General features: G+C 34.6%; 3 protein-coding genes across 3 annotated transcripts; 1 reads left to right on the forward strand and 2 right to left on the reverse strand.

The window, feature by feature from the left end:
* Positions 1-1,596: 1,596 nt before the first annotated feature.
* Positions 1,597-15,244, reverse strand: LOC148601608 (uncharacterized). Its single transcript, XM_088555575.1, has 7 exons — positions 15,086-15,244; positions 13,733-13,999; positions 7,837-8,013; positions 5,375-6,703; positions 3,585-3,632; positions 3,049-3,121; positions 1,597-2,393 (listed from the first exon to the last, which is right to left on the reverse strand). The coding sequence occupies exons 1-7, from the start codon at positions 15,171-15,173 to the stop codon at positions 2,171-2,173; spliced, it is 2,205 nt and encodes a 734-aa protein (XP_088411701.1). The 5' UTR covers positions 15,174-15,244; the 3' UTR covers positions 1,597-2,170.
* A 1,692-nt stretch (positions 15,245-16,936) lies between these two features.
* On the forward strand, positions 16,937-20,983 carry LOC148601609 (macrophage mannose receptor 1-like). The gene is made up of 4 exons (XM_088555943.1): positions 16,937-17,048; positions 18,524-18,799; positions 19,379-19,564; positions 20,675-20,983. The coding sequence occupies exons 1-4, from the start codon at positions 16,982-16,984 to the stop codon at positions 20,941-20,943; spliced, it is 798 nt and encodes a 265-aa protein (XP_088412069.1). The 5' UTR covers positions 16,937-16,981; the 3' UTR covers positions 20,944-20,983.
* Positions 20,984-22,251: 1,268 nt separating this feature from the next.
* On the reverse strand, positions 22,252-27,167 carry LOC148601610 (uncharacterized). The gene is made up of 4 exons (XM_088555942.1): positions 27,025-27,167; positions 26,438-26,704; positions 24,016-24,186; positions 22,252-23,334 (listed from the first exon to the last, which is right to left on the reverse strand). Exons 1-4 carry the CDS (start codon positions 27,086-27,088, stop codon positions 22,916-22,918), a joined length of 921 nt encoding a protein of 306 aa, XP_088412068.1. The 5' UTR covers positions 27,089-27,167; the 3' UTR covers positions 22,252-22,915.
* Between the last annotated feature and the right edge of the window lie 652 nt (positions 27,168-27,819).

The following is a 27,819-nucleotide window of genomic DNA, read 5'->3' on the forward strand; positions in this document are numbered from 1 at the left end:
AAACCCGTTGAAACTGAGCTCTGAAATATATGAAAATCTGTTTTAAACATTTGTCTTAAATTTACATACAAATGCAAGATTGTCACAGGACTAAAGTTCTAAACAGTCACATCGGAGGCACTTTAAAAAGTCACTTCATCTCATTCGAAATGTATGTTGAAACTTACACATTTGTTCCTTGTGAAATCCGAACCAATTTGAAAGTCCAAAAGGGGTTTGGGTTAGATAGGTTCTGTTACAGATGAGCCTTTACAATTTAGAAACTAGGGTTTCTGTGACTCTAATTTCATGCAGTTTTGGAAATATTCTTATGATATGGACATTAATACGCACACACACACACACAAAAGACTCAAGATTGTGCATAAAGTGTTTGTTGGAAATTTAGTTGCACTTGATTTTTAATGACCATTTATATTCTACCGTTTGCACTTCTAGCACTGGTGATCAGTGATTAACCATTGTCGGAGTCAGCATGTATACTAGTAGCCAATGGTACTTTTGGACATTTACTTTTTATGTGATCTTCTCTTGATAATGTGGGCATTTCAAGGTACAAACGGATATGTAACTCGCACTAGTTTGATCGAATCTACACTTTCCAGATCGTTCTAGTGATATGTTGTGCGTGTTTCATGTACTAGTTATTGTCTTTTGTGCCCGTCTTGCCTTTAAACCATTTATATTAGACAAAGACTACCACGTTTCCATATTTAACACCGTAGACACACTTTCCCTAATAGAAACACATTGAAATACCGTTGATTTGTTAAAAAAAAAACGTACGAGCCTGAAGGGCTTTGAACCATAAAATGAAGTCAATATGTACAAAGTTGATGATCTGGATTTCCGATGATATGACCTAATACCATATAACAAAGATCCCATCCAAACCTTTTTTCGACAAATAGCTACAATGCACATGCATTTATGGTTTGAATGGACAATTTGATATTTGAAGTCGCAAGTCATCACTACGAAGCAAACAGAGGGTACAGACACAAAGGTGCAGTTTGTTAAAAACTGGCAAAACAACTAGCGAAGGAACTAGCGAAGACCCAACATAGATTTGCGGAAATGCATTCAGAAATAACGGTAATAAACACGAATGAACTTTTTTCGTTAGTCCTGTTTGTGCTAATGGTAATTAGAAGCTTACTGATAAAGTCTTGTCTATTGTTTGTCCACGTTGATTCGTAAAAAAATAATTCAATTGTTTTAACAGTAGGTTGACGTCACAACAATGGTTTAAACACGTCGAGTTACTCCATCTCTTGTTTGGCTGTGTCCATTATTATCACAATTCGTTGCTATCAGAAAATATTTTTTATGTCAGATCTTCGGCGCTAAAACTGTATAAAAAGTAAAACAATGGATAAGCTCGTCAGCGAATCTTGCACGAACTGACGGTCACACGAACACAATTCTCGGTCTTCCATGCTTCTGTAGTTTTATACATGCCGTTTGGAATAGCAAGTATCCATAATTCGACGAATGTCCCTATTCCATGGCTAAGTACCTTCGGATATTACATGGGTTGTGCAAATAGTTGTATGAACAGTTTAATTTATGGATTCATGAATCGGAATATTCGAAAAGCTTATATAGAATCTTTAATATTTCTAAAGAAAAAGGGTGATAAGCAGGTTCATTCTGTTACACTTCTCTCCTTAAAAGGACAAATAACAAATACATCGTTAATATGAAATCACCTTTATAATTTCTGGACCAGTTTTGATCGACGTAAAAGTGAATGATACCGGTTTTCTTGATTGAAAATTCGACAAATCAATTCGCTTGATATTTAATATATTGTTTTGAAAAAAAAAGAATTGTTATAAAATCCAGGACAGTTTGTACAGGATTCTTCAAATTTTCCGCTTGTCAAAAGACGGGCGCTATGCCTTTTTAAGTCTTCTTTTGATTTTACGACATCCAAAATTAAAACATTAGACCAACAAACACAAGATATGTGAATGCATCAAATACTTCAATGTTTAGTGTTATACAACATATATGAATGAATTTAGATACCCTTCATTTATCTCCATTTTCGTCGTTTTTTTTTATTTATTAGATAAAAAGCCTCTGATTTCCTCATTTTTACAATAACTATACAATATACAAACGTAACAACAGATCTCTAGTAATGGACACATGTAAAATTATTTTAATAATCCTCTTCGTTGAACTGGTACTTGTAAGTTGGTTCCTGAAAATCTCCGAATATAAGCTCTGTCGTTCCTAGCTCTCCTCCAACAATTGCGTGACCGTCTGTAGTGACGTCACATCCTATGTTGTTGGGAATAGACTTGTCGTCATACACGACACTACTGCAGTATAACGGGTTATCAGCGAATAAGACCTTTTTGGATGCCTTCGCCTTTCGTCTCCTGTGTATTATAAATGTAAAAACCGGTATGTGAAGAACACTTGAATTTCCAGCCGTCGCTAGATTATGGTAAAAGCAAACCTTTGTTTATCAAGAAAATTAAAAACAAAAGTCTTTTGTTTCCTGCTACCAACAGGATATATATATATATATATATATATATATATATATATATATATATATATATATATAGGGAATATGTTTTTAAAATTTTCATTAAATATTCACATCTAATTAATGGGGAGACGATCTATACTTTATATGTACTGCAGCCGTTTGGTCAAGTATTTTCTTACTAATTGCTTTGTTTTTTTTTATTTATATGGCATGAACATTCAATTTGATAGACGTACTAAGGTATATCACTGTCGATATGTCCAATCACAATATGACCAATAACTGAAATATATCGCATACTATGGGACATGAATTATTACCCGCCACGTTGCTAGAAAAAACTATGCACATCAAATCTATAAAAGAAGAGGAATAACATTATTTTAAACGCTATAACTGGAGAAATAAGAATGTGATTGCGCCAAAAGTAAGCTTTATCTGTATCTTAACAGAGTAAATTAGTGTTCAAAGTTTGACAAATATCCATTCATGTGTTAAAGAAACTTTGCTTTGCCACTTTGACGGCTAGATAAACTTACCTTCTTACGAGAGTAAACAGTAGAAGCAGGACCACAACTCCTATAGCTGCACATATACCAGCTATTATATAGACTGAAAGAAATTCATTCAAATAAACATAGGTTTTATATGCTACAAAACTTCTAACATTTATTAATAAATGTTTATATAGATGGTATTATGATTAACTGTCTGTCCGGGAAAGAGTGTCCTAGGTGAGTGTATTATCAATGCTGAGGGCAATATCACTTTGCCTATGTGGTATCATTAATATGGAGCTGGATTATATTTTATTCGCTTTTTAACCAAATAAATAAATAAATAAATGAATAAATAAAAAAACATCTAAAAACAAAGTGATATCTATTGTAGCAATTTTGAAAATTAGTGTGTCATGGTAGGTAACTTTTTCTTTACTAAGGGTAGTTTGACAACGAGGATGTGTGAAATATACTACAATAAAGTGCTTTGGGTAGTCAGAGCAAAATAGTTTTCCTCCCAAAAGTTTTCTGAGCGTGCACATGACTGTTCCTGGTTTTATATTTATTTTGCCTACCTGTTTCTTTTTCCTCCTTTTCTGTTTTTAAATTAGTTTTCTCTGCTCCTGAAAAGAAAAATCATCATTCGCAACACTGTACATAATGCTTAGATTTTGTTTCTCAAAACTTCGATCCGTAGAATCCAGAAGAATACAGTTAGAACCGAACCAAACGCATTACACAAATGTCAACAGTTTCCTTACTGCGTTTTATCTTTGAAAATATACCCTTTCGGGTTAAATGCGGGATAGTCAATGAGCATGTGTTATTATATACTTCTGCAAGGAAAAGAAGCAAATAACACTCCCTCCCGAAAGAAAGTGTATATTGAGTATGTTCATCGACCATCATGCATTCAACACGAAAGGGTTTATAAAAAGCGAAATGTTTCAACAGAAAGATATTCGCACTTTACAATTGGAAAGAGTAATCAAGTGAACAATAATTCAAGTGGAAATCAAAACCGACAAAATATTCCGAGGATGAGGATGAAGACTAGACAGGGAAGGAAGACATGAAATAACAAAAAAAAAGAAGAGCAAATCGAACTCGACTAAAATTTACGGGCATGACCCAGGTGCACCGGTAGGGTAAGCGTCCTCTGCTTTTCTAGAAACATCAACCGAGCAACTCATAAAATGTCACGTCCACAGACAAATTAGGAATGGAAAACTATGACTAGGTGAACAAAACGGTTCACATTGTGCAGATAGGTACACTATAACGTTCCACAAACTCATGATCACGACAATAAATATTTTGTAATGATGACTTAAATCATGTAGCAACATAACCTTGTTGTAAGTAGTTCAGCACGGTACAAAAAAGTCAAGCTCTGGCATAACGTTTGAGTTGTGAATATGAAACTCTATATGGAGGTAAGCTGACAATACAGAATGACAAGTTAAGCACCGACCATTTTTATATTGAGGGAGGCCTGGGATATTTTTGAAAAAAAAATAATTTCACTTAAAAAAATATATCGCGTTTGTCGAATATTTGGTAATGAGTTTGCCGTTACCAATGACCCATTAATAGAGTGTGCAGTGGTCATTGTGGTAGATGCGACGTATAACATCCCGAAAATAGGATTGTCATCTATACAGCGGAAACTGAGATCGAATGATTAGGCTCAAAGATCTTTCATCTTTTGGATCAAGTTAGCTATAAAGTATGCTTCATAAGAGTAAAAGAATTAAGTAATTAAGGAGGGAGTAAACGTCATGGCGTAGCGGAGCACAATTTGTTTCCATAGAAATGCTGATCTTCTGTCGAAAACACATTCACCGATCTGGACAAACATATTGTCGATAAAACACTTCAGCAATTTGACAACATCTTCGATATACTTTTTACAAAGTATGGAGAATATCTGCCAAGTACTACATTTTTGTATCTAGGTGTTTTATCTTTTGTAGAGTAACAACAAAGTAAATATACGGAGTCAGGTCTAGAATTGAAAGCAGTAATATCAAGGGCTGAAAATCAAATGTCTTGATGCTACTTTATTCCGATGAAAATATAGAATTTAGCGTTTCCAGAAGACCTTTCGAATTTTCCAAGATCCACTTTGAACTGATTTAAAAAAAAATATGATAGAACGGATTTGAGGCTTTCAACTATCTCTATGGTTTCTACTTTTATTTTAATTTACCCAGCTTTACTTAAACATATCCAGTAAACTTTGAGAGTCAACATTTGGGCTGAGAGACTGTCCATGTAGAAACTAGGCAGATCCTATTATATGATTGGTACAGAGAAATAAACAGATCTTACAAAGACCTTGTATACATGGTATAATACTTACCTATTTTCTGTGGTGTGTTTTTCATTGTAGCTGTTGTTTTGGTACTTAATGTGATCGAATTTGATGACGATGGATGACGATGGTTTTGTTTTTCTTGCGTATATCCCTTTGATGTCATTATCTGTGGCCTGTCCGTCTGTTTGTTTGATGATGCTGAAGGTAAAGTCCTATGTGTAGTTTTTATTTTTAGCATGGTAGTCTTTTTCTCTGACTTTTTAGTAAATTTTGATGAATTTGATGACACAGTTCTATGGCTCGTTGAATGCACGTGTTGTGTTGATGACGATTTTGGTTGTACGGTTGGTCTATAAGTTGATGTTGATTTTGTCACAGAAGACGATTTGGTTGTAGGTATTGTGTTAACCGAAACTACTTTTGAAGTAGTTTCAATTTTGGTCGTTGGCATTGTGGATTCTGTTATATGTGTGACATTTGATAGTTTTGTCGTCGGAATATTAAAAGTAACGAAAGTGTTTGTCGTTGGTGTAGAAACAAGAATCGTTGAAACCGTCTTTGGTGACGCAGTTGTTTTCAAATTAGTTTCTGTCGTTGGCGTATCATTTGTTGTAAAATTTTTAATCGTCTCCGATTCACTTGTTATTGTAGGAATTGTTTTAGTACTTGTTTTCATATTTTGTTTTGTGGATGTCTTTAGGGTGCTTCTGCTTGCCTTAAAAGTTGTTGATGTGACCGTTTCCGTCGAAACGTTTGAATTATAGGGTAATATAGTGGAAGTTGATATTGTTGGTTGCACTGTGGATTTTGTTGTCACAGTAGTGCTCTTTTTCTGTGTAGTTTTTGTTTTAAATGTAGCAGTCGTATTCATGGTAGTTTCTGTTATTTTGCTCTCAGTTGTCCTCGTTTTAGTGTTTGTTGTGAATCTTGAACTTGTTTTTGTTGTAAAGAATAAAGTACTTGATCGTTTAGTGTGTGTAGAGTTGGCTATCGGCTGTAAAGGGATCTCGGTCGTTGGTAATGAAATATTGTTTGTCGATGATATTCCATATGTTTTTCTGGTTAATAGTGTTGTTGTTGCATCATTTATATTGCCGGAAGCTGCTCTATCTGTCGTTTGATTTACAGAAAATGTAGATTTTGTTGTTGTTGGTTTATTGTCTATTATTTGACTTGTTCCTGTGGTAGGTACTGATGTTGGAATAGTTAAAGCCTTGGTTTCATTCATTGGAATTGTAGTTGAAGCTTTAGTTCCTGTATTCATAGTTGTCCTAGATGTCAATTTCATTGTTGACGTCGGAATTGCAGTGGCCGTTCCGGGTGTCGACGTCAGTATTGGCGTTGAATAGGGTGGCGTTGTCGAATCTAGAAAATCTGCAAATATTACATAAATTATCATAGGATAATTGCATGAATATTGGTGAAAACTGCCTCGAGCAGATATCCTATATCACATTGCACTACTCTGCAAGTTCAATATGATACTATACGAGGGTCAAAATTCATCACTATTAATGCAATAATCCTTTTACCGTATAGTAATACATTTCCTAGTGCTCCTATAGTACTGTTGTAGCTGGAGTGGGATATTTTCACATTGTTCTAATATTACACTATGTCCAATATAGCGATATTAGCACTTGTGAAACATGACTGTAGCTTTCCTTCGTTTTGAAAGTATCTAATAAAATCAACAAATATTATACTTTTTAATTATTTCATTAAATTCTTTTAACTGAAACATTATAGATAAACTTTCAGATGAGCTGGCGATTGGCAAAATATTCTGATACTTTCTTGGTCGGTTACAATCACTAAACAGCTGGATTAAATTTTAAGTTAAATATAGTCATTCAATACGCATTCTTGTTCAAAAAAGTCGTTTGAAGTTCGACTACTACCCACTCGTACACCATGTTTTAAGACGTTTTTTTTTTTCGTATAATTTATGGTTGTTTACTTTTCTGCTGATTTATATTTTGTTTACTTTGGTTTTGTCAACAACTTAAATGAGTTCGGTTCGGACCAATTCTGCTCGACTCAAAGGATAGATGATGTCCTGTTCCGACATCTTATTTTGTTTACAAAACGGCGTTGACAATTCAGAATATGATTCGCTAAATCCATGCCCCCAGTTTTTTGTTGGAGACTAGATTGCTCATTAATAAAATTTCACCATCATTTTCTGTTTGTATTCTTGTATAAATTTGTAGTGATATGTCGATTTCGTTGGTCCAGTTTTTGTTCCCGTATCATGAATATCGCGTTTTTCGTTTTATCATGGTTTGATCGCTTTTACTTCCATTTATTAAATGTTCATTAAGACACATTGTCTCCACTAGTCTAATTAAAAGTGGTTTATTCAGACTGGGTTTTTTTCATGGTATTTCAGATTCTGTATTTTCTGATAATTATGTTTTATGATTCATATATGCATGAGTGGCACAAGGAATTTTAATATTGGTATTCTAACCCAAGGTGCATCGTCCATCTAGTATCCAACTTACTATATTCGCAGATACTTGTATATTCAAACAACTTTGAACTACAGAGATAATCATGCCATCTGTATCCGTCATTTATTTTTAGTAATGCACAGTCTTCAAAGATGCCAGATGGATGGAGGAAACCCCTGTTAGTAGGTCCTTGGCCTCGCTCCCAATTTTCCCACGTGATCTTCTCTCCTATTAGTAAAAAATGAATTGAAAAGGTAAAACAAACATCAATAACCAGTGGTAGTAAAATTCGTAGGTGTATACAATAGTAGTAGCTAATGATGTCATTAAAGAAAAAAGTAGATACGGCAAATTTTACACCGACTATCTTTGTTGGTGAAATCCATCAATGTTTTTTTTTCTTTTTTAATTGGAAGCGTGTTCTTTCGATTGAAACCATTGTAGATCGAACTTCAGAATTGATATAGTAGTCGCCAGAATCAAGACCTGTAAAACCTGCTACATGTAGCACCTTAATACATTTTATAATGGCATACGTCGCTGAGAATCAAATGTAAATACTTAGGTCCCATGTCAAATAATCCTAAAAATGAAAGTTAATCATATATCATTTACTACAATACTCAACCAAAATAAACAATGTTTCTTCCGAATTAAATATGCTGCTTAATTTTGGTTGAAATAACATCCAACAAAAGACCTCTTATCAGTACCTGTTTTTCCTTTCTATGCATCAACCCTAATAAACTAGTCGTTAAATAAATATATTTAAGTTGTCTACAAATACAATGCACTTCGACGAAGTAATGGCCTCAGTATTGAGATAATATTCCCATAGACTCCATAGTGAAGTGCATAGTTTTAGAATTAAAACAAAACAATATGTAAACTGATTCAATAAAACTTTCACTTGTGTTGTATTTCTTTGGATATGCAAAAAATTAATTTCCCGCAAAAAAAGTAGGATGAGTCCACCAACAATGGAACGAAAAGTAGTCTTGAACTATAAATAGCCATTTTCTATACTTCCACTTTCGTTTTGCACTCATCAAACAAACCTTTTCAGTGGAACAATTTTTATGTTATAATGTTAAATTTTCTTCCACTTTCGTTTTGCACTCATCAAACCAACCTTTTCAGTAGAACAATTTTTATGTTATAATGTAAAACTTTCTTAACAAAAAGTGTGTCATCTTATAGTGTTATGTCTGCTTTATTTCAGAAGTCATTTTTCATATCTTTTGGCAAAACATTAGTCTGCATGAAGGCAAAAAGAAAATGCACTATATTTTTTTAACTTCCATGTTTTTCTGGTACATGTACATGTACATAATAAGAAATGGATGTGAATGAAAACTTAGGAACATTCAAACAGCTGTCTTAAGATATTTAATGAAGAATAGAAAAAGAAACGGATATGATAAAAGGCAACATATGCTTCATCGTATATATCCGGTCGCATTCTTTAAAAATAATAATTGATACTAATTAGTCACTTTTATAACACAAAATATCCTTAATACAAAATATTAAATAATTACATAACAAAACATTCGACATCAAAAAAAAATTCACGGTTACAGAATTACAACACTTTTCAAAATAATCTAGAAAAATACAATAACGACAAAAGAACACATTAATGACCAACTTTTACTGAATGTAAACAAGGACATGCCTGCGGTAGGGTAAAACTAGTTTTAAAAGGCCTTAATCATCCCCTTTAATAGAAGGTCAAAATGAACTGAAACCACAAACAAACACACCTTAATACATCCAATTTGCTTCATGGAATACCTCAACATACACAATAAAGACAAAATGAGATAACTACTTAAAGAACGCTTGCAGTTAATAAAAGCTTTCTAGGACCACATCAAAAAGTGACAATACCATCAAAATCAAAATAATTAGTCTTTTAAATTCAAGGAATTTTAAAAAGTTCCGAACCTGACAGCAGATCGGACACTCTGTTGTCTTGTAAGTATGTGGTGTCCCCAGATTGGAATCTTAGCACACTCACATCTGGTATGGAAAGTGTCCCAACGAATTCAACTAAAAAGTATCCAATCACACTTTCAGTCTGAGGACCATCTATTCCAGTACAAAAATTCTGACTATTTCAAAATTATCAAACCATGTTCCATCACTTTAAATGATATATTTGACTACAACGATGACGAACCACGTTGTACCATTTCAAAATGTGGTATTAAAAATTCTCAAGTTCCCTTACAAACAAAACCTTCCATACAAGAAGTCACAATGACTTAAGTAACAAATCAACAGACTTAATACATTTGTCTATGGATTAGAATGCAACTGATGTGGTTTAGTATATAGGTCGGAAAAACGCAACAACAATTAAACAAAAGAATGTGCGGTCATCGTTGGGGAATTAACACAACCAAATTCCAAATAGTTTATCAACACTTTAATCAACAAGATCATTCAAGAAAAAAAAACCACCCTAAGAACCGTCCCGTTCTAAGTAAAAACTATCGTAGGGAAAGAGAGGGGTACTGGATACGCTGACAAGCACTGCAATACCTTACGGATGCAATGACAACATCAAAAGTGTAGGAAACCTTTCAAGCCAATATAACAATAGCATAAATGTGATGAATTTATTTGACAAAAATCCAAGACGGGAAAGGAATCACGGCCATCGCCACTATACGTCACCTAAGTTACATGATGTCTCCATAGATGGACTCCTTCCTTTCATAGAAAAACCTCTTGGATTTCATCACATTAGAACTAAACTTTATTCTATACCTCTCACTTTACTACACTCCCTTTACAAAACAAGTCTTGACACTCCTGTTTCTGACCCTACCTCATCATTATACAGACTTGTCGCCATCATTTTGGATATTGGTTTCCACAGACTCTTTAAACCAGTTAGTGTGAAAAGTCAAGATGAAAAAAAAAATCATTTCTTCCACTACCGTGTGTCAACAAAGGTATAGATGCAATTAATTTGGCTAACATCCTCCATCAAAAAAACATTACTAAAATTCTCCCATATTTCAAAGACAAATCCATACCAATTATTTCATATTCCTATACTTCACCCATTGCATCCAAAATTTTCAATTATAAAAGGCTATTGCAGAACATCGAGCTTGAGGACTTCAAGGCTAAACCACCCATCTGTTTTTTGCAAAAACTCTCCATTCAAATATGGTCCTTCCGGTCACGTCGTTACGGGAGATTTAACCATCATCGAAAACGAATCTCTGCGTAATATCCTTTCTAAAGGTCCGAAATACCGTGAACCACGCTCCATAATTTGGAATTATAACTTTAAAGTTCTTATGGATGCCGTCGAGGACTATGCAAGAAAATGGATAAAACGAGAACAAGAAGACATTGATTCCCTGTCACGGTGGTTAAAGGTCGTGAGGTCTTAAATTTTGAAACGACTCAAAGTTTTAAGTAGGTCAATGAGTGACAAACTACACCGGTTTTCAAAGACCCCGATGTAGCAAAAACATTGTCTACTATACATGACAAGTGTGTTGTCGTACCAGCAGACAAAGCCCAAAACAACATTGTTTTTGTCTGCAAAACGTTTTACATCCAATGTTTATTGTCAGAGGTAGACGTAGAAAATAATAGCAGTGATAAAACCTATACTGCTACCACACTCTCCAAAGAAGAGATTGTGGAAAACCATAAATCGGTGCTATACTCTTTCTGTCTCTCTACCAAGGACGATGATTGTAATTTACCGTCTATGTACTGGATTCCTAAACTTCACAAGAATCCATACAAACAACGTTTCATAGCTGGATCTGCAAAATATACCACCAAACCTCTATCAAAACTTTTAACTTCTATAATTACAACTGTCAAAGAGGGTCTGCAGTCCTACCACAACACTTGTTACCCCCGTAGTGATATTAATTCAATGTGAATCCTGAAAAATTCGAAAGATCTTTTGAAGACAATCAGTTCAAAACTATTATCTGAATATAACAGCATTAAAACCTATGATTTTTCAACACTGTATACTTCTATTCCCCATACTCAGTTAAAATCCCGACTTAAAAAACATTATACATCGTTGTTAAAAAAAGATGGTACGCCTAGATACAAATACATAGTTCTCGGTTGAGATAATTTGTATGAAGTATTTCCAAATCATCTTCCAAATATACACAGGAAGATGTTTACAAAATGCAGAAATTTTAATCGACAACATATTTATCTAGTGCGGTGGACGTGTTTTTAACAAATGGTCGGCATTCCAATGGGAACAAATTGTGCTCCTTTACTTGCTGACCTATTCCTTCACTCTTATGAGGCTAACTTCATAGCTGATCTGATCCGAAAGAAATAATATCGTTTGGCTAGATCCTTTAATCTTAGTTTCCGCTATATAGATGACGTATTATCTTTAAACAATACTAATTTCGGTGATTTGATACATCGCATCTATCCCAAAGAACTTAAGATAAAGGACACTACATACATAGTGAAGTCAGACTCATATCTTGACCTACACTTAGAAATCGACGGTAAAGGAAAACTATTGACCAAACTTTACGACAAACGTGATGACTTTTCATTCAAAATTGTCAACTTTCCTTTCATCTGTGGCAACATCCCTTCAGCACCTGCGTATGGAGTGTTCATATCACAACTCATACGTTATGTCAGAGTTTGCCGAAACTACGCAAACTTTTTGTATCGCGCTAGAACTCTAACAAATAGGCTTCGGGAACAGGGTTGTGTTGCTACAAGATTGAAGTTATCACTACAGAAATTTTATGGTCGTCATCACGAACTCGTGGATCGTTATGGTGTATCCATCTGCACCATGAAAACTGATTTATTCAACGGGTCATAGTTTTCCTTTCCACGTTTGTCTACCCTGGACTTGACTTATTCTGAGCAACTCGGCGGGTGTTTCTATAAAAGCAGAGGACACTTACCCTACCGGTGCACCTGGTCCATGCTCCCAGTTTTTAGTGAAGTCCGAGTTGCTCATTTGCTTTTGTTACTTTGTATGTATGATTTTAGATACTTTTTGTTGTTTGTTGTGTATGTCTGTTTTCCATGTTTGGTCTTTGTCCCTGGATTACATTCGTATGATTACCGCTATAACCTTGGTTTCCTTGATTACTCTTTAATTATGCAGGATGTCGGACAGTTTTGTGTTCATCTGTCTACATGTACAATGTAGATGTTCCACATAAACTAATAACGAATCTGAATATTACATAAAACTGGTACACTGCTATTATGCTGTAAACTAGTCTTTTCATAGGACGTTACGGACTTTTCTGTTTCATTCTATTCTGTGATATTTTGTTTTTGTTGGAAAACCTTCTTGATTTTAATTGCACAATTTATTTTGGGACACAATAAAATGCACACCATCAACAACACCCTATCCATAAAGACTATTCCATGTGCGAGATCCCCAATACATGAAAGAACAGTCTCCAGTTGGAGAGTCAATCAACAAAATAAACCGATAAAATATAACAGTCATTCCTTAAATAACTCATCTTTCAAAATATCGATTATTAATTGATTCAGTACAGGAGTACTTTGAATGTTTGAATGTACTTTGTAGCTTCTGATACACGTAAATGAGGGTAATGGATTGTTAAAGTCATTAGCAAAAAAAAGATTCAGGCGTTTAAGTGTTATGGAAGGATTAAACTTATGGCATGAGGGCATATCGATCTTAAATAATTGGAGTATGTCAATTGAAACCATTACTTCGTACTACTAAAATGGCGACCTGTTTCTTCGGTAGCGTTTTTAGATTTTATATACAATATATCATACAGCATTACATTCAAAAACAAAGATTTGGACCCTGTCTTAAACCCTTGAGTTTTCTCTTCAATTCTAAATTTCAGTTAAGGTTGAAGAAATACTGAAATTGAGCACTTTACGTTACAGAGACCTGTTCAATTATTCTTACCGTTAACCCATTTCCACAGTCCCTCCCTGTCAGCATCGGAGCCTCCGATCCAAATGCCATGATGGCTCCATTTATAGTATTTAATGGCATTGACAATAAAGTTTTGTTTATCTTTGTCTTGTATAACAACCAAGTCTCCTCCCTGTTGTATACAGTTTTTTCTGGCATCAGTCCAGGTCTTTTCTGATTGTATAAACTGGATGCAAGTGTCTTTATACGTGAACAAATAGTTCCGAGAAATATTGGATGGGCATTTAGCGTTGTTTCCTGAAAAAGACAAGTCAATTCGTTTCAAAATCTTATACATGTACGTACAGGTCCCATGAGTCGTGGTCGTGAATTCTGTAAATTAAAGGCAGAGCAGATACACCGGAAGCTGGTCAGCTTTTGGGACATCTACATTTTCTCTTGTAGGTCGTAAAGAATATGAACTATAATATATATATGATTCAGAAGCTTAAACGGTGTCAAGACAATATTTGACGATACTGTTCACTGTACACATATACAAATGTGTTCCAGGCTATTTTGGTCATTTTTGCATCCTCAAAAGATTGATTTAATCCGCCGTGACCCCTCCTTCTAACTTGATCTGACAGTGGTACGTACATTTTAGTTTGATATATGTAGTGGTCACTTTTACGTACAACATCATATTTAAATGGAGCAGAAACTTTGTTTGTTTGTTTGTTTGTTTGTTGGGGTTTAACGTCCGAGCAGCAATATTTCAGCTATATTCAGACGATGAACATGAAATTGATGATAAAATGATCATGAAATGATGATGAAATGAAAAAGGGATGGGACACCAGGACAATGGGGTCGACAAATTTTGATTGCCACTGGAAATAGGGAGAGGTGGGTAGGGTCGGGCAATTTAGTCTCCTGTGGCGGAGCCCTATGGTTCCTACTCCGGGGGAATACCACAGTAGGGTTCTTTAACGTGCGAGGAACGTGGCATCTTTCCCAACACGGTGCACCACAATGGTTTGCGGTCAGGTTTTCCGTATTATAGCCTGACAACCCCAGCATGTAACACGCCAGGGGTACCCCATTCAACCACCTGGGGCACACATCCCAGTTGCTCTGTGGGCAGAGCGCCCTAGCCCCTGGCGAGGGTTCTGAGCACTATTTAGTCGCCTTTTACGACAAGCTTAGCGCTGCTGCAGGCCTATTCTTTTAACACCCGGACCTGCACGGGGCGCTAAAACTTTGGAAACATAAGACAACGGACCAGCTTGGTGAAGCTTACAATGAACGTATTTTATGTAAAGGAAACAGGGCGAAATTTTAAAATATCCAGTTGTGCTAAAACAAAGGTACTGAAAAAGGAAGGGGGTTTGAAATCCTTACCTTGATTTCCGTTGTTGCCATCAAGAAACAATGCATCGGAATTCACAAACAACAAAAATAATACACACAACCAACAAAATCTCTTCATATTGATAGTTTGTAAATAAATGATTATGCATTTACAAATGTGTATCCTTTATAATTATACATACATGATCTTTCTCGTATCAGTTTAAACAAACATGGACGTTGCAGTAGATAGTTCATGGTGGCACAGGCTGATATGGTTAGAGACCACAAGGGTTGGGTTGATATCGGTATCCGTTACAGCATTGTATACACTAGAAGGTCGATATACATGTAAAAACTCGAAGTGCGAAAAAATGTTTAATTCCGACACATTCTGTATGTTTCCCCATTATATTCCACCATGTACATGCATACTGGTCTTAGGCTTTATTGAATTAGGAAAACAGTTTACTTTTTTTGTATTCCGGGCAAATTGACTTTTAAGACCGCAGTATTTGGAATGATAAACGTGACTTCCCCTTGAATTGTTTTCGCAATGGAAAGTTAAAATATAGATCTATCTAATAATTAAAGCATTTTCTAAAAATATATAAGTAATTGAGAACTTAAGTACGTACATAGAAATGATTATAAGAAAACAATTAATTTAATAACAGATTATTAAATTCGTATTAAGATACATGTAGAAAAAAACGAACATAATCGCTTTAAAATCCGAAAATAAAGTCGAAACATTTGTTGTTATCATAGTATAAGAGATAAATACATTAGTATGATAACTAGAGCGACTTGATATAATATCAATTCTAACATAATATGACAGTGTACGAGATAATTGGACTAATATGACTAAACCACAACAATAATTAAACTTTTGGTAGTGTCACGACTAATCGATGCTACCGGATGTAGCAATTGCACGTTCTTCCGGTTGACTGATTACGATGTTTTGCTCATAGAAATCATAGAAGTTTATACTAATTAATTAAGTAAAACGTTAAAATATATTTTTGAGAATTTGAGAACAGCAAACGTAATTACAACTTTCTCCACTTCCATGTATACTATCAATCTCATCAGTCAAGGATACAATACCGTAAGACTTTTGGTCCATCCATTGCCTAAAGAGGTTTTCAGAATTAGTCATTATCACTAAGACGAAGCAAATTAAGAAATGTTTCTCGGGTTCATCAAGGGAAAGGTGTATGCGGTAATTGTACGCCTGAAATCGGCACCTCCTGGCACATATCTGGGGAAAGGGTTGTACACCCTATCTAATGGACATTTTGCTAAAAGTACTCAAAATTTTGACCAAAAAAAATAAGTCTTGAACCCACTTTCTAATTTTCTGGGACAGAATTCCACCCAATATCTCCTCTTTAAATTACGGATCCTCCACGAGGACTAATATTTTTGTTCAGTCATTGTAAGACCTATATGCTAGAATCTATAATTTTGGTCAACAAAAACAGAAACAAAAATTACATATTTTCAAGATGCCTTAAGAAACAGGAGTGGCCCTATTCTTGAGCATAGAAGATCAACCCGCTTATTAATGGAATACGTTTTAATTATTTCTGCATGTGTATACGTATGGTTTGTGTGTGTGTGTGTGTTTTATTTGGCAATGATTTGGCCTTCACCTGTTGTATTTTTGATGTTACCAGCATTCCTCTCGACTGATAATTTGTAGGTAGACATATATTTACCAACTCATTTACTTTTTATTTCACAAAACAAAGAATAAAATAGACATCCGCCCAGAAATAAAAAAGTAACATTTAGTAACGCCTACATCTATGAATTTAGTAAGTTTCAGGAGATTTTTGGTTATATTGAGTGTCTTATCAGGACATAAGTATCATGAATTATATACGCTTATCAGTCAGAGCACTGTAGAATTGGGTGACTGACATATTTACCACAATGCTTCCCGCTATAATTTCTCTTTGTTTAGTTTCGTATTTGGAGGCTGTCTATACCCCAGGACAAGGTAAGTACGTAAAGTCAAACTTACAAAAGCGTCTGTTTTCTTGTTAAAGAAGATGATTCCATGCAATCCTCGATGATTTATGGTAACTAAACACCTGCTACCTGCCATGTATTTCCTCCATAATGCTGACGGCATTTCTGTCATATGAAATTTTTAACGACTCAGACGCTATTCAAAGTTATATTTGTAAAAAGATTAATTAAAACAGTTGCTTCGAATAGGAAATATTAAATAAAAACACTAGTGTTACTCCTCTTTAAGAATATTTTAAATAACGTGAACAAAGAATTTTTTGTCAAGCTGCATGTGCTTTTCTGTTATTGCGCGTTATGATTGAAATAAACAGTACACAACATGGATGACCTTCATTACTGGGTTCTGGATGGCATACATGTAATACAAAGTTGAGGCGAAATTCGGGATTATTGTCTTGATTTCATTCCTTGAGGGGTAACTCCGTTATTTCCTGATTCGGGTGTGCATTTTTAAAATGAAATCCGTACCCAAACCTTTGTAAGACAAAGCTTGAATAAACATACCCAAATCTATGAAAAGAAGCCATACCTGGTTAATGTACATGTATGTGTCAATGTATTAACTACAATCTGAAGTGCCTTCCTGCTACAAATGTATGTAACATGCATACAATGTCAAAGAAAATCGAATTAAAAAAGGATAAGGGATTGGATACAGATTTACCACAACATACGCGGAAAATCGTTATCATATAGTTTCATATACATGTATATACACGTTACGCACCATTAGATAATTTGTATCAAATGTATGTCTGCCATAAAAAACAACTACACACAAATCTATCAAAAAAAAAAAAAACAAAAAAAAAACATTAAATGCACATCCCTGTTTACTAGTATGTAAGGAGTGACCCCTTGTTTTTCCCCCTGCATGATGTTGTCGTATTTGTTTCTGTTTAACATATGTGTTTTCCTGGTAGGGGTGACCAAGTTTTTTTTTAATTTAAATTAAGTTCAGGTCTGTTTGAATTTCTCGCAGGGAAGTACATGCTACAAAAAAAAGGAATAATAGAATTTCATCATCAAAACAAACAAAAAAACCGCCCAAAATACTGTTTATATCATAATTAAAAAAAGAAGAACACACCTCAACCCCCTAAATAAAACAACAAACAAAACAAACCAAAAAAAAAAACCTCCGACTATTTCATTCTGGAAAGGGGCTGGTAAAATTTTGGAATGGTCAGATTTTTTGTTTACGAGTTACCTCTGGAGCAAATATTAATTTTCAAGTGGTAGCAGGACAGTTGATTTCGTTTTAATGACAATGGAACAGATTAGAAAGTATTGGTGGGTCATACTTTTTATTTTCCTTAGTAGTTAGGCAAGGTTATTTATTCCAACTTAATGGAGGCCATAATATTTATATTGAAAAGAAAACATATAGAACACATAAAAAAGCGATAAGTCATTTGTTTCCCCCATTTCTACTTCTAGATCCACGTGCAAATTGTCCATCACAGCTACCACGTACAAAGACCCTCTTGGTTTACAAAAATACTTGTCTTCAATTGGTCAATGACACTCTTACGTGGGAAGCTTCCAGACGACAATGTGTAAAGCGTGGCGGGGACTTAGTCATAGTCCAAGATCCCTCAAAACAGCAGTTCATTGAAAACGCTTTACAGACTTTGAGGTGGAAGTACATTAACTACGGAGTGTGGATCGGTGCCACTGACAAAGCTACAGAATCTGTTTGGAAATGGATAGATGGTGAGGAAAGAAACTGCTACAAATCCCCTGAATTGGCTCGGAAAATTCTGAATTTTCAAACATCTAGACTTATTTCATTTTGTCTGCTATTTAATCATAAAATGTATTGCTTAAGTGTTAGTAGATAATTTTACGGAATGAGACAGGAAATTAAGTTCTGTTTCATATAAGCCAATAAAAATTCTTTATGACTTGTTTTGCAATTATAGAGGTCAAAGTCCTCATAACGGTAATCAATACGAATTTGACCTATGACCTTAGGAAGCACCGGGAGACCGATTTTTGTCTGACAGGAAGTTTATATGTTATACCGAGTAAGTTTCATATAACAAAAGTATAATGTTTATTGTTAACATCTTGAACATCGTGTTAAATTATGACAAAAAAATAAATATTAGCTAAATACATGTGTGTAAACTATTAAAAGGCATGAAAAATATCAGAGTGTGTATATTCAACTTCGTCTTCCTACTGGTTACACCTGTCTTATAAATATCAAATTATATTTAAAAAAGTGTTTAATTTATCTAAAAGAGACCTACAATATTCCACTGGTTTCCCTTTTTTGTTACTTTAAAGGAAACGATGTTGCCTGGGGAAATTGGCAGATCGGACAAGGACCAGGTCATGCATCAGGTACTGGTTTCCTGTTTGCTTCCGGACTGCAGGAGGATTGCGGCATAATCAGAATCAGCGATGGCTTTAAGTGGCATGACTTCCCTTGTGACCTATATGGATATAAATACACAAGTATCTGTGAATATAGTAAGTACATTTGTACGTATATTTAATTTTAGAAGTAACACGGTTTCTTATCATCTCATAGACCAAATTTTGTAATGAATGTGACGTCAAATTTTTTGATGATTTACTCGTTGAGTTTTGATGCTTAAAATAAATTATAAGAAATGACTGTTACATTTGTTCGGTCTATTTAAAATGTCCCCGATGCACACTTGAAAATAACTTGCTACGCAGGTTATTTAATGTGCATCATGTGAGATTATTTCTTCATAGACTGTTAAAATATAACAATCATTAGGATACATCCGCGAAACTGTGGGCATTTAGAACATGTTTGAAAGTATGTAAACTGTTGTAGGATGAATGTTTTGAAAGATTTTATGACTGGAGAATTCAGGAAAGATATCAAATGTCCGGTACAATAAAGTACTCAACTAGGATGGGAAATACAGTTGTACATGTACATTCAGTGTCTGATACATATCCCAAACATTCTGATGAAAGAACTGCATATCAATCTTGTTGTTTTACCGACAATAACATCGTCTGCTATTCTTTTTATATTTATATTTTCTGTTTTTTTTTCTTTGAAGAATGTGCAAACGAAACAAACTTTTACGAAAGGAATTTATTTTTGCCATACGACTAACCAGGACAATTTGATACATTACTAGACCGGGTCTTACATGTAGGTGCATTACAGAAGGGTTTTCGGACATGATTATTTTTTGACACAAAAAATTAAGTTATTTAAATACGAAGGTTTTACACAAAAAATCGCAAAATTTCGAGTTTGAAAAATATTTGTATATTTATGAAACACCTAGTCAGAGAATTATCTTTAAATTGTTACTAACTTTTCCTTCTTAGTTAATTTATGTAATAAAAGAGAGACAATCCTGGTTTATTTAGATACGTCCGTTACGTCAGTAAAATAATTAATGCTAAATTTTCTGGTACAGTTGTATAAGGTGTATTAGTAATTATGTAGAAGCTTTTCGAATGAGTTTGACGTGGTAGTCATTATCCCTTGCTTCTTTTCTACAGTTCTAAATTAATTAAAATTTAATTACTATTAGTTGACACAATGAGAAGTTTTCCAAAAAATTACATCGTTATGTTTTCTTTTAGAAATGACGGGAACCAACGTTGAAACTCCGGCGCCAACGCAGCCAAATATAGAAACACCGGCCCCAACGCAGCCAAATATAGAAACACCTGCCCCGACGCAGCCAAATATAGAAACCCCTGCCCCTACACAGCCAAATATAGAAACACCTGCCCCAACGCAACCAAATAGAGAAACACCAGCCCCAACGCAGCCAAATATAGAAACACCGGTCCCAACGCAGCTAAATAGAGAAACACCTGCTTCGACAATGCAAGTCATCATTGGGTAGAATAAACTAACAAACAAAGAGTACATATTCAACATCTGAATTGTTGCTACATGTATATTTAACCCAGCTTATTTTTTGTTTAATTTTAATCTTCATCTCGCTCAATCGATTCGAGTATGCCACCACGGAACAACCGAGGCGGTATAGAAACTTTAGTGATTACGTCACGCGAGATTGTCATCTGAGGGACATTAAATGTTTCCGGATATGACGCGGAGGAAGTATGTAAAAATAATGCATGTCATATATTGAAAATTGGTTTTTTTGTACAATTACTATACATTGGGTTCAAACTTCATTAGTAAGATAAATTTCTATAATCCCGTGTTACAAATCAAAGGCGGATCCAGAGGAGGTAGAGGGGACGTTGTCCACCCCACAAAAAAAGTAAAATAAAGATTAGGGAATTCTTCTTATTTTTTTTTGCATGAAATCTTGATTTTTTCACTAATTCTTCCACACAAAACTGTTTTGCCTCACTTCGCTCGGCATTTATTTTTATTAACGTCCCCTGACCAGAAAAACTGGATCCCTCCCTGCAAATGTATCGCGATCACAGAAATATGGAAGTCATGGTGTTGTTCACCGAGTAAGATTCTAAAACTAGTTCTTGAACTTCTTTTATAGCTGAAATATTTACATACCAACAGAATCAGAAAACAAGAAGAAGAAGAAGAAGGTTTTTTACCATCAAAAGGACCATATCAGGCATAGTCATAAAACAAAACAATTTGATGAAGTTACATACGGAAATATGCATGTAATCGTAAATGCACTGTATCTGATAGTTGAAAAATAATTGAAGGGGCTAAAATGATTAACATTATACAAGTGGATATTTTGAGAAAGGTGACTTACATGCAAAGAGTAACAAGGGACGATGCATTAAGGCATACCGTTGGTTCTGTGGTATAATAGAAAATTCAATTTTGAAGTAACTTAATACAGATTATATGTTTACATAATAATTACTATAGGAGTCTCGGGTTTATACAGTATGCTATACAGATTTTAACATGTCATGTTCGTTGTATCATATATTTTAACCATATTTCAAGTATGGGTGCAATATAAGGTATGCGATGTAGGTCTAGGAGTGTGATATAGAGTATGCGATATAGGTCTAGAGGTGTGATATAGGGTATGCGATATAGGTCTAGAGGTGTGATATAGGGTATGCGATATAGGTCTAGAGGTGTGATATAGGGTATGCGATGTAGAGTAGACAATACATGGGTTTAAACAAACACTTATAATGCATATACCAAAAAAATTATATATTTTAATCTAAAAACATGGTACACAGTAATTGATCAATACGAATAGTGGGTAATATCAATACCATTATGTCTACCTTGTACTCGGTGCAGAAAAGAAAACTTATAAGTATATCAAACCCAACTAGCAGTCATCAATCCAGAAATTGTATTCCGTTATTTTCATTATTAAGCAACCTATTAAACTAATCATTGACGCCAAGGTACTTAAACTTAACACATATAGAATTGATGAAATCTAGATTGTTTTCTATACAAATTATCGTCATCAGTGCATGTAAATAAAAAGTGTTTTTCGCCATCTATTTCCTGGGGTGTGCACCGTAGGCATGATTTGTTGTGTCGAAGAATACCCTTATATCTCCTTATATATCCTAGCTCAATTTGTAGTCATTGAGAAGAATCTGGTGGTATTTCTCCAATGATAAACGTTCTTCAGAACAAACATTTTCAATGCCAAAATTATTTTTGATAAATTAAAGGCACCAATTCTCAAGTTTACTGTTATCGTGTGATTTTTGTTGTTTTGCTACAAGCCAAGGTGTTGTTGAAAAATTGATTTTTTTTCTTTAGTTAGTTCTTTAAAATTTATAACTTCTTTTTTTTCCAATGTTTTATGCAACCCTTTTATGTTGTTGGGTATATATTTTATTGATTTTTGTTTCAAACATATAAATACAAAATAGAAATAGTATTTAACGTTTCCTTCGTCCAAAAATAGCCGGTGGTGGTTGTGTTGTTGGTGGTGTTGTTGGTGTTGTTGTTGTTGTTGGTGGTGGTGGTGTTGTTGGTGTTGGTGTTGGTGTTGTTGTTGGTGATGGTGGTTTTGTTGATGGCGTGATTTTCATTGTTGTCTTTACGATAGGTGGTTGTTGAGATGTCGTACTTTTGATTTTCATGACTGCTGACTGTGATATCACTGCATTAGAGGTCTTCATTGAGGTTGGTAGACTGGTGGTTTTAATTGGTACTGCTGTACTTGGTTTAGCTGTTGTTAGTGAAGCAGTCACAAATGTTTCTACGGTACTGGGTCCTTCTTTCGTAGACGTTCGAATAAGTTGTTCCAATGTTGTTTTCAAAACTGGAGAACTAGTTGTTGGTATATGTGTCTTTGCTTTAAAAAAATAATATGAAAAATACCTCATCAAATCATACACCCCATAATTCTTTGGTAGTTCTAGTTATAATCTGGATTAAAAAATACCTCATCAAATCACACATCCCATAATTTCTTGGTAGTTCTAGTTATAATCTGGATTGAAAAATACCTCATCAAATCACACACCCCATAATTCCTTGGTAGTTCTTGTTATAATCTGGATTAATATTTTCCCTCTTCTCTATGAAACATGTTAGATAATTACTTCATTGTCTACTATTCACCAACGAAATAATGGAAGATTTTACCATGTCCCCAATATTAACCTTTAAATACCTTTTCCCGATAATTTTTTACATTGTAGCCTTTATAATGGCGATGGAGATCATGACATCTTTTTATAGTTCGATGAATAAAATGCTATTCCATTTTGTGGCTTGAAGTTTCGCTTCACATTTTTACCACTATATATTAATATATGAAGTACGGGAACGGCCATTTGATATTGAGTGGGGTTTGAAAGATTTTTCCGGTTCAAAATATGTATTTTCATATATATACAAGCATTCATTTAGTAGGATCAAGACATTTTTTCTTCCCATTTTCAAAATCAATTTCAAAAATGTTTTATGTCAAAATATTTTTTTAACTCATAAAAGGCCCTTCACAATCTAATGCTCACTTAGTTCTACATACCAAATTCGCAAGCGTACGGATGTCTCCTGGAGCAGGGATAGTCATGCCACTGTCCAGCGTCATTTCGTTTAAGCAAGGCACAGTCTTCACCTCCGCCACTTGCCCAAAAAAACCCGGAGTTGTGATTGCTCCCTTGGCCGCTGGCAAAATGTTCATAAATTAGTCTTGTGCCTACAATTCAGATTGAATAAGAATGTTTAACGGTTGTAGATGTGTAAGAGATTCATATATACTGATTCCCGTCCCGACCGATAAGCAGCCTTAAGTGTATTGAAGTAAATGTAAGTTCTGGCCTGATTTCATAAAAAATCTCAAGTTGAGATTATCCTCAGACCCTCGAACCTTCATTTCAAGTCATCTGATTGGTCGAAATCTAAATTTGAGATTTTTTATGAAACCGGGCTCTGAGAGTGCAGTAACTATAGAAACATAAATTATGCCTTCAAAATTTACCAAAAATTATAATGACTTCTATAATCAAAGTCGCTAATCGTCAAATATTCTCTGTCACTGATTTTGGCTTACTTTCAACATCCTAAATGACATGAATGCGATTTGCTCTAACACCGGGTGACTAGTAGCTTCCTCTAAAATCTTAGTTCTCTTGATATGGTTGCGTACTCTATCGTAATCGTAATAACCCGAATGTTTCAATTACCCGGAACCAGATTAAACAACTGGCAATGGCTATATATAGATATCGGGTCCTGATACACTCCTTGAGACGATTAGGTTTCCCACACGCACGATACCCCAAACGGACGCTAAACGCTCACCAAACGCACGATAAACGAACGCCTCTATCGTGCGTTTAATCGAACGTTCCTAGGGTGAGTTTAAGGTAGGAGTTACGTAAATGAACGCCCCTAACGGATTACGGGGAAAAACGTTGTCGTTATCGTTACTGTGGGAGTTATTTATCTTTGAACACTGACTAAAAATTGTTCGACGGCAATCGAAATTCCCGTGAATATTTCGTTCGTAAATTGAATTATAAAAAATGACATAACCTTAGCGGAAAAGCGAGGCCAGAAGATGTTCACGAGAAAGAAAAATGAACGCACACGAAAGTAATAACGACAATTTGGAATGTAGACAGGGTAAAAGGGTAGTAGACATCTGTCAGATATGCTGAAAGGGCGTAAAAACTGTATTTAATTCTACTCTGTTTTTGCATAATTGCAAATCTGAGCGAAGATATGGTCTTGGGAGTATTCTTTATGAAAAAAAGAGAAATTTGGAAATTTCCTCCAATTAAAAATAAATGATCAGTCTTGTTTCGACGATTAAAATATATATGAAAACAAGTTAGAACGAAGTCGTGTGGCTAATCATCCCCAAGTTCCGGTTTCATTAATAATTCAGATTATTCTTGGGTAATTGTTTAGATTCAAAGTAGAAGTTAGCTTACAATTACATGTATTTTTGATACTAAGTGTAGAAGTGGTGTCTTCTATAATCGTGTGTATATATGTATCTATACGTAAGTATTGTTGAATTTTCAATTAGAGCGTTTCATACTGCCTATTAAAATAGCTGCCCGACTCTATTTATAAGTACTCAAAGATGGCAGCGATCGACGACACACATCACCTACAATAACATATCAAACCGACTATCCACGAAATCATACATTGTGTAATATATATATGACCTGTTTATAGTCAGTTGTAACGAGCCCCTGTGTCTGAATCGGAAACTGGATAATATTACATAAATTCAAAGCTAACCGATTATTTCATCTGTTAATGTTAACTTCCAGTTCTCATACAATTACAGTAATAAAAAAACACACACATAGACATGTGTATGATAGTTTTGAAAAGAGGTACGTTGCAGCGATCTTTCAATTGGATCGTCTATGATATTGACAATGGAACCAGACTGAACAAGATTAAACAACTGGCAATGAATGTTCATAGACATCGAGGCCCTGCTAATGTATTTGACATATATAGTCTTGTTACGAGCCCCTGTGCCTGAATCGGAAACTGGGTAATGTTCATTGCTAACAGATCATTTCATAAAAACATTGGGTTCTCATACAAACAAGAAACACACGTCGAACACACGTAAATGATATTAAAGAGGTACATTTTTATCTTGTATAAATCTAGAACTATGACGCTATGGCGGAAAATACCGCACAGATCTGCAGCATTACGTGGAGTATAAATATATAATCATGCAAATCATAAGCGAATATAAAGTCAGAAATTACGAGTGCAAGAAGACGCTAACAATATTAGCAACTTGAAGATGACTGCTGAAATTTGAGAACTTCCTTGCATCCGTTTTAATTACATTGTAGATATGTTAATCAGGATCACAATATCCATTACTACGACTATGTACGTAAAAAATATGTCATAAAATGACAAAAATGATAAGTTTTGTTTTTCAAGTTGTAATTTAACAATACCGTCGGCCCAGCGCCATTCTCCTTCATATTTCTGGTCATTCGCGCCAATCCAAAGCGTATCATCTTTCCAATTATCCACCGAAAGGTAGGAAAAAACAAACGACTGCTTTTTCGCATCTTTGATAGTCACTAAATCACCACCAAGATTTTGGCATATACCATGAGCAACGTCCCATGACTGGGGATCCTTGACTAGCAGGACGCAGCTATCTTGGTATGGATGGAGATACCTCATAGACTGGACGTTTTGGGGACATTCTGAAACGTCTGGAAGCAAAATGTATGAAAGTCGTAAAAATGCAACTCGGTCTGTGTAACATAAGCAAAAAATGCATTTGCTCTCAGTTAGAAAGTAAATATTTTCTTCTCACTCTTTACCTTAATACTACTAACAAACATGAAAGTTAGAAATAAAAACAATTGAAAATATTTGTAATTAAGATTAGAGAGCATGGTAAAGCATTCAATTTATTCCTGAAAAGTACTGGTTAACGAATTACATTGGTGTTTGTCATGCATGTACAATGTATTACCTCCTGTCTGACATCTATAAAGACTGATACTTAAAGAATTACGTCTAGACAAACCTGCACCAAGTAAAGTTCCAAAAACATAAAGCACTAAGATCGCTACAAAACTAAGATGGCACATTTTGAATTCGTCCAGGCTGTAAGTCTATTTCTTTAAATTATGCAAGAAATAGGGCAAATGATAAAGTCTTAAGTAGATCTGTTGACATATTCTGAACTCAAAGATAAAGACCTTTGAACTTGAACTTGAACTTGGTGTGATGTCATATATTTTGAACTCTTTATTAGTAGGTGACTGTAATCGTAATATGTACTTAATTTGACATAGCATTATGAAAACCCAAAACATTTTAAAATTTAAAAAAATAAAAATCAGATTGATATATTAAAATTTGAAAATTTCACGTTTCAGTAAATTACTCTTACATGTAGGTGCGCATGATTCAAATTTCTTTCAAGACTGAAAAAGACTATTATTCCGAACTATATGCTTTATAAAGTACATACACATTTTACATACACATGTTTTTCATTGCTAACACCGAACAAACGTCGCAACTTCCGGTACAAGTAGGGGTGTATGTGGCAACTAAGAAATGCGTGTACTGTTAACAAATCAGCACTGTGGCAATTAGTTGACTAAATAGGTCAACTTGGTCAATTTTCAATTCATTTTTAATGGGAGGAATACAGACAATCAACGAAAAAATAAATGTATATCGATATGTTATCTTTCATAGGATGAGTGTTGATCACTTTAATCGCGTCATCAATTTACCGTAAATTCTATACTCAGAATTGTGAGGTCTCTATAAAAACTGCTATTCCAGTTTATCTTTAAAATAAAACAAA

This window comes from Perna viridis, chromosome 12, assembly GCF_037379345.1.
Source record: "Perna viridis isolate PV_CMFRI_1.1 ecotype Kerala chromosome 12, ASM3737934v1, whole genome shotgun sequence".
In the NCBI taxonomy this organism is placed as follows: domain Eukaryota; kingdom Metazoa; phylum Mollusca; class Bivalvia; order Mytilida; family Mytilidae; genus Perna; species Perna viridis.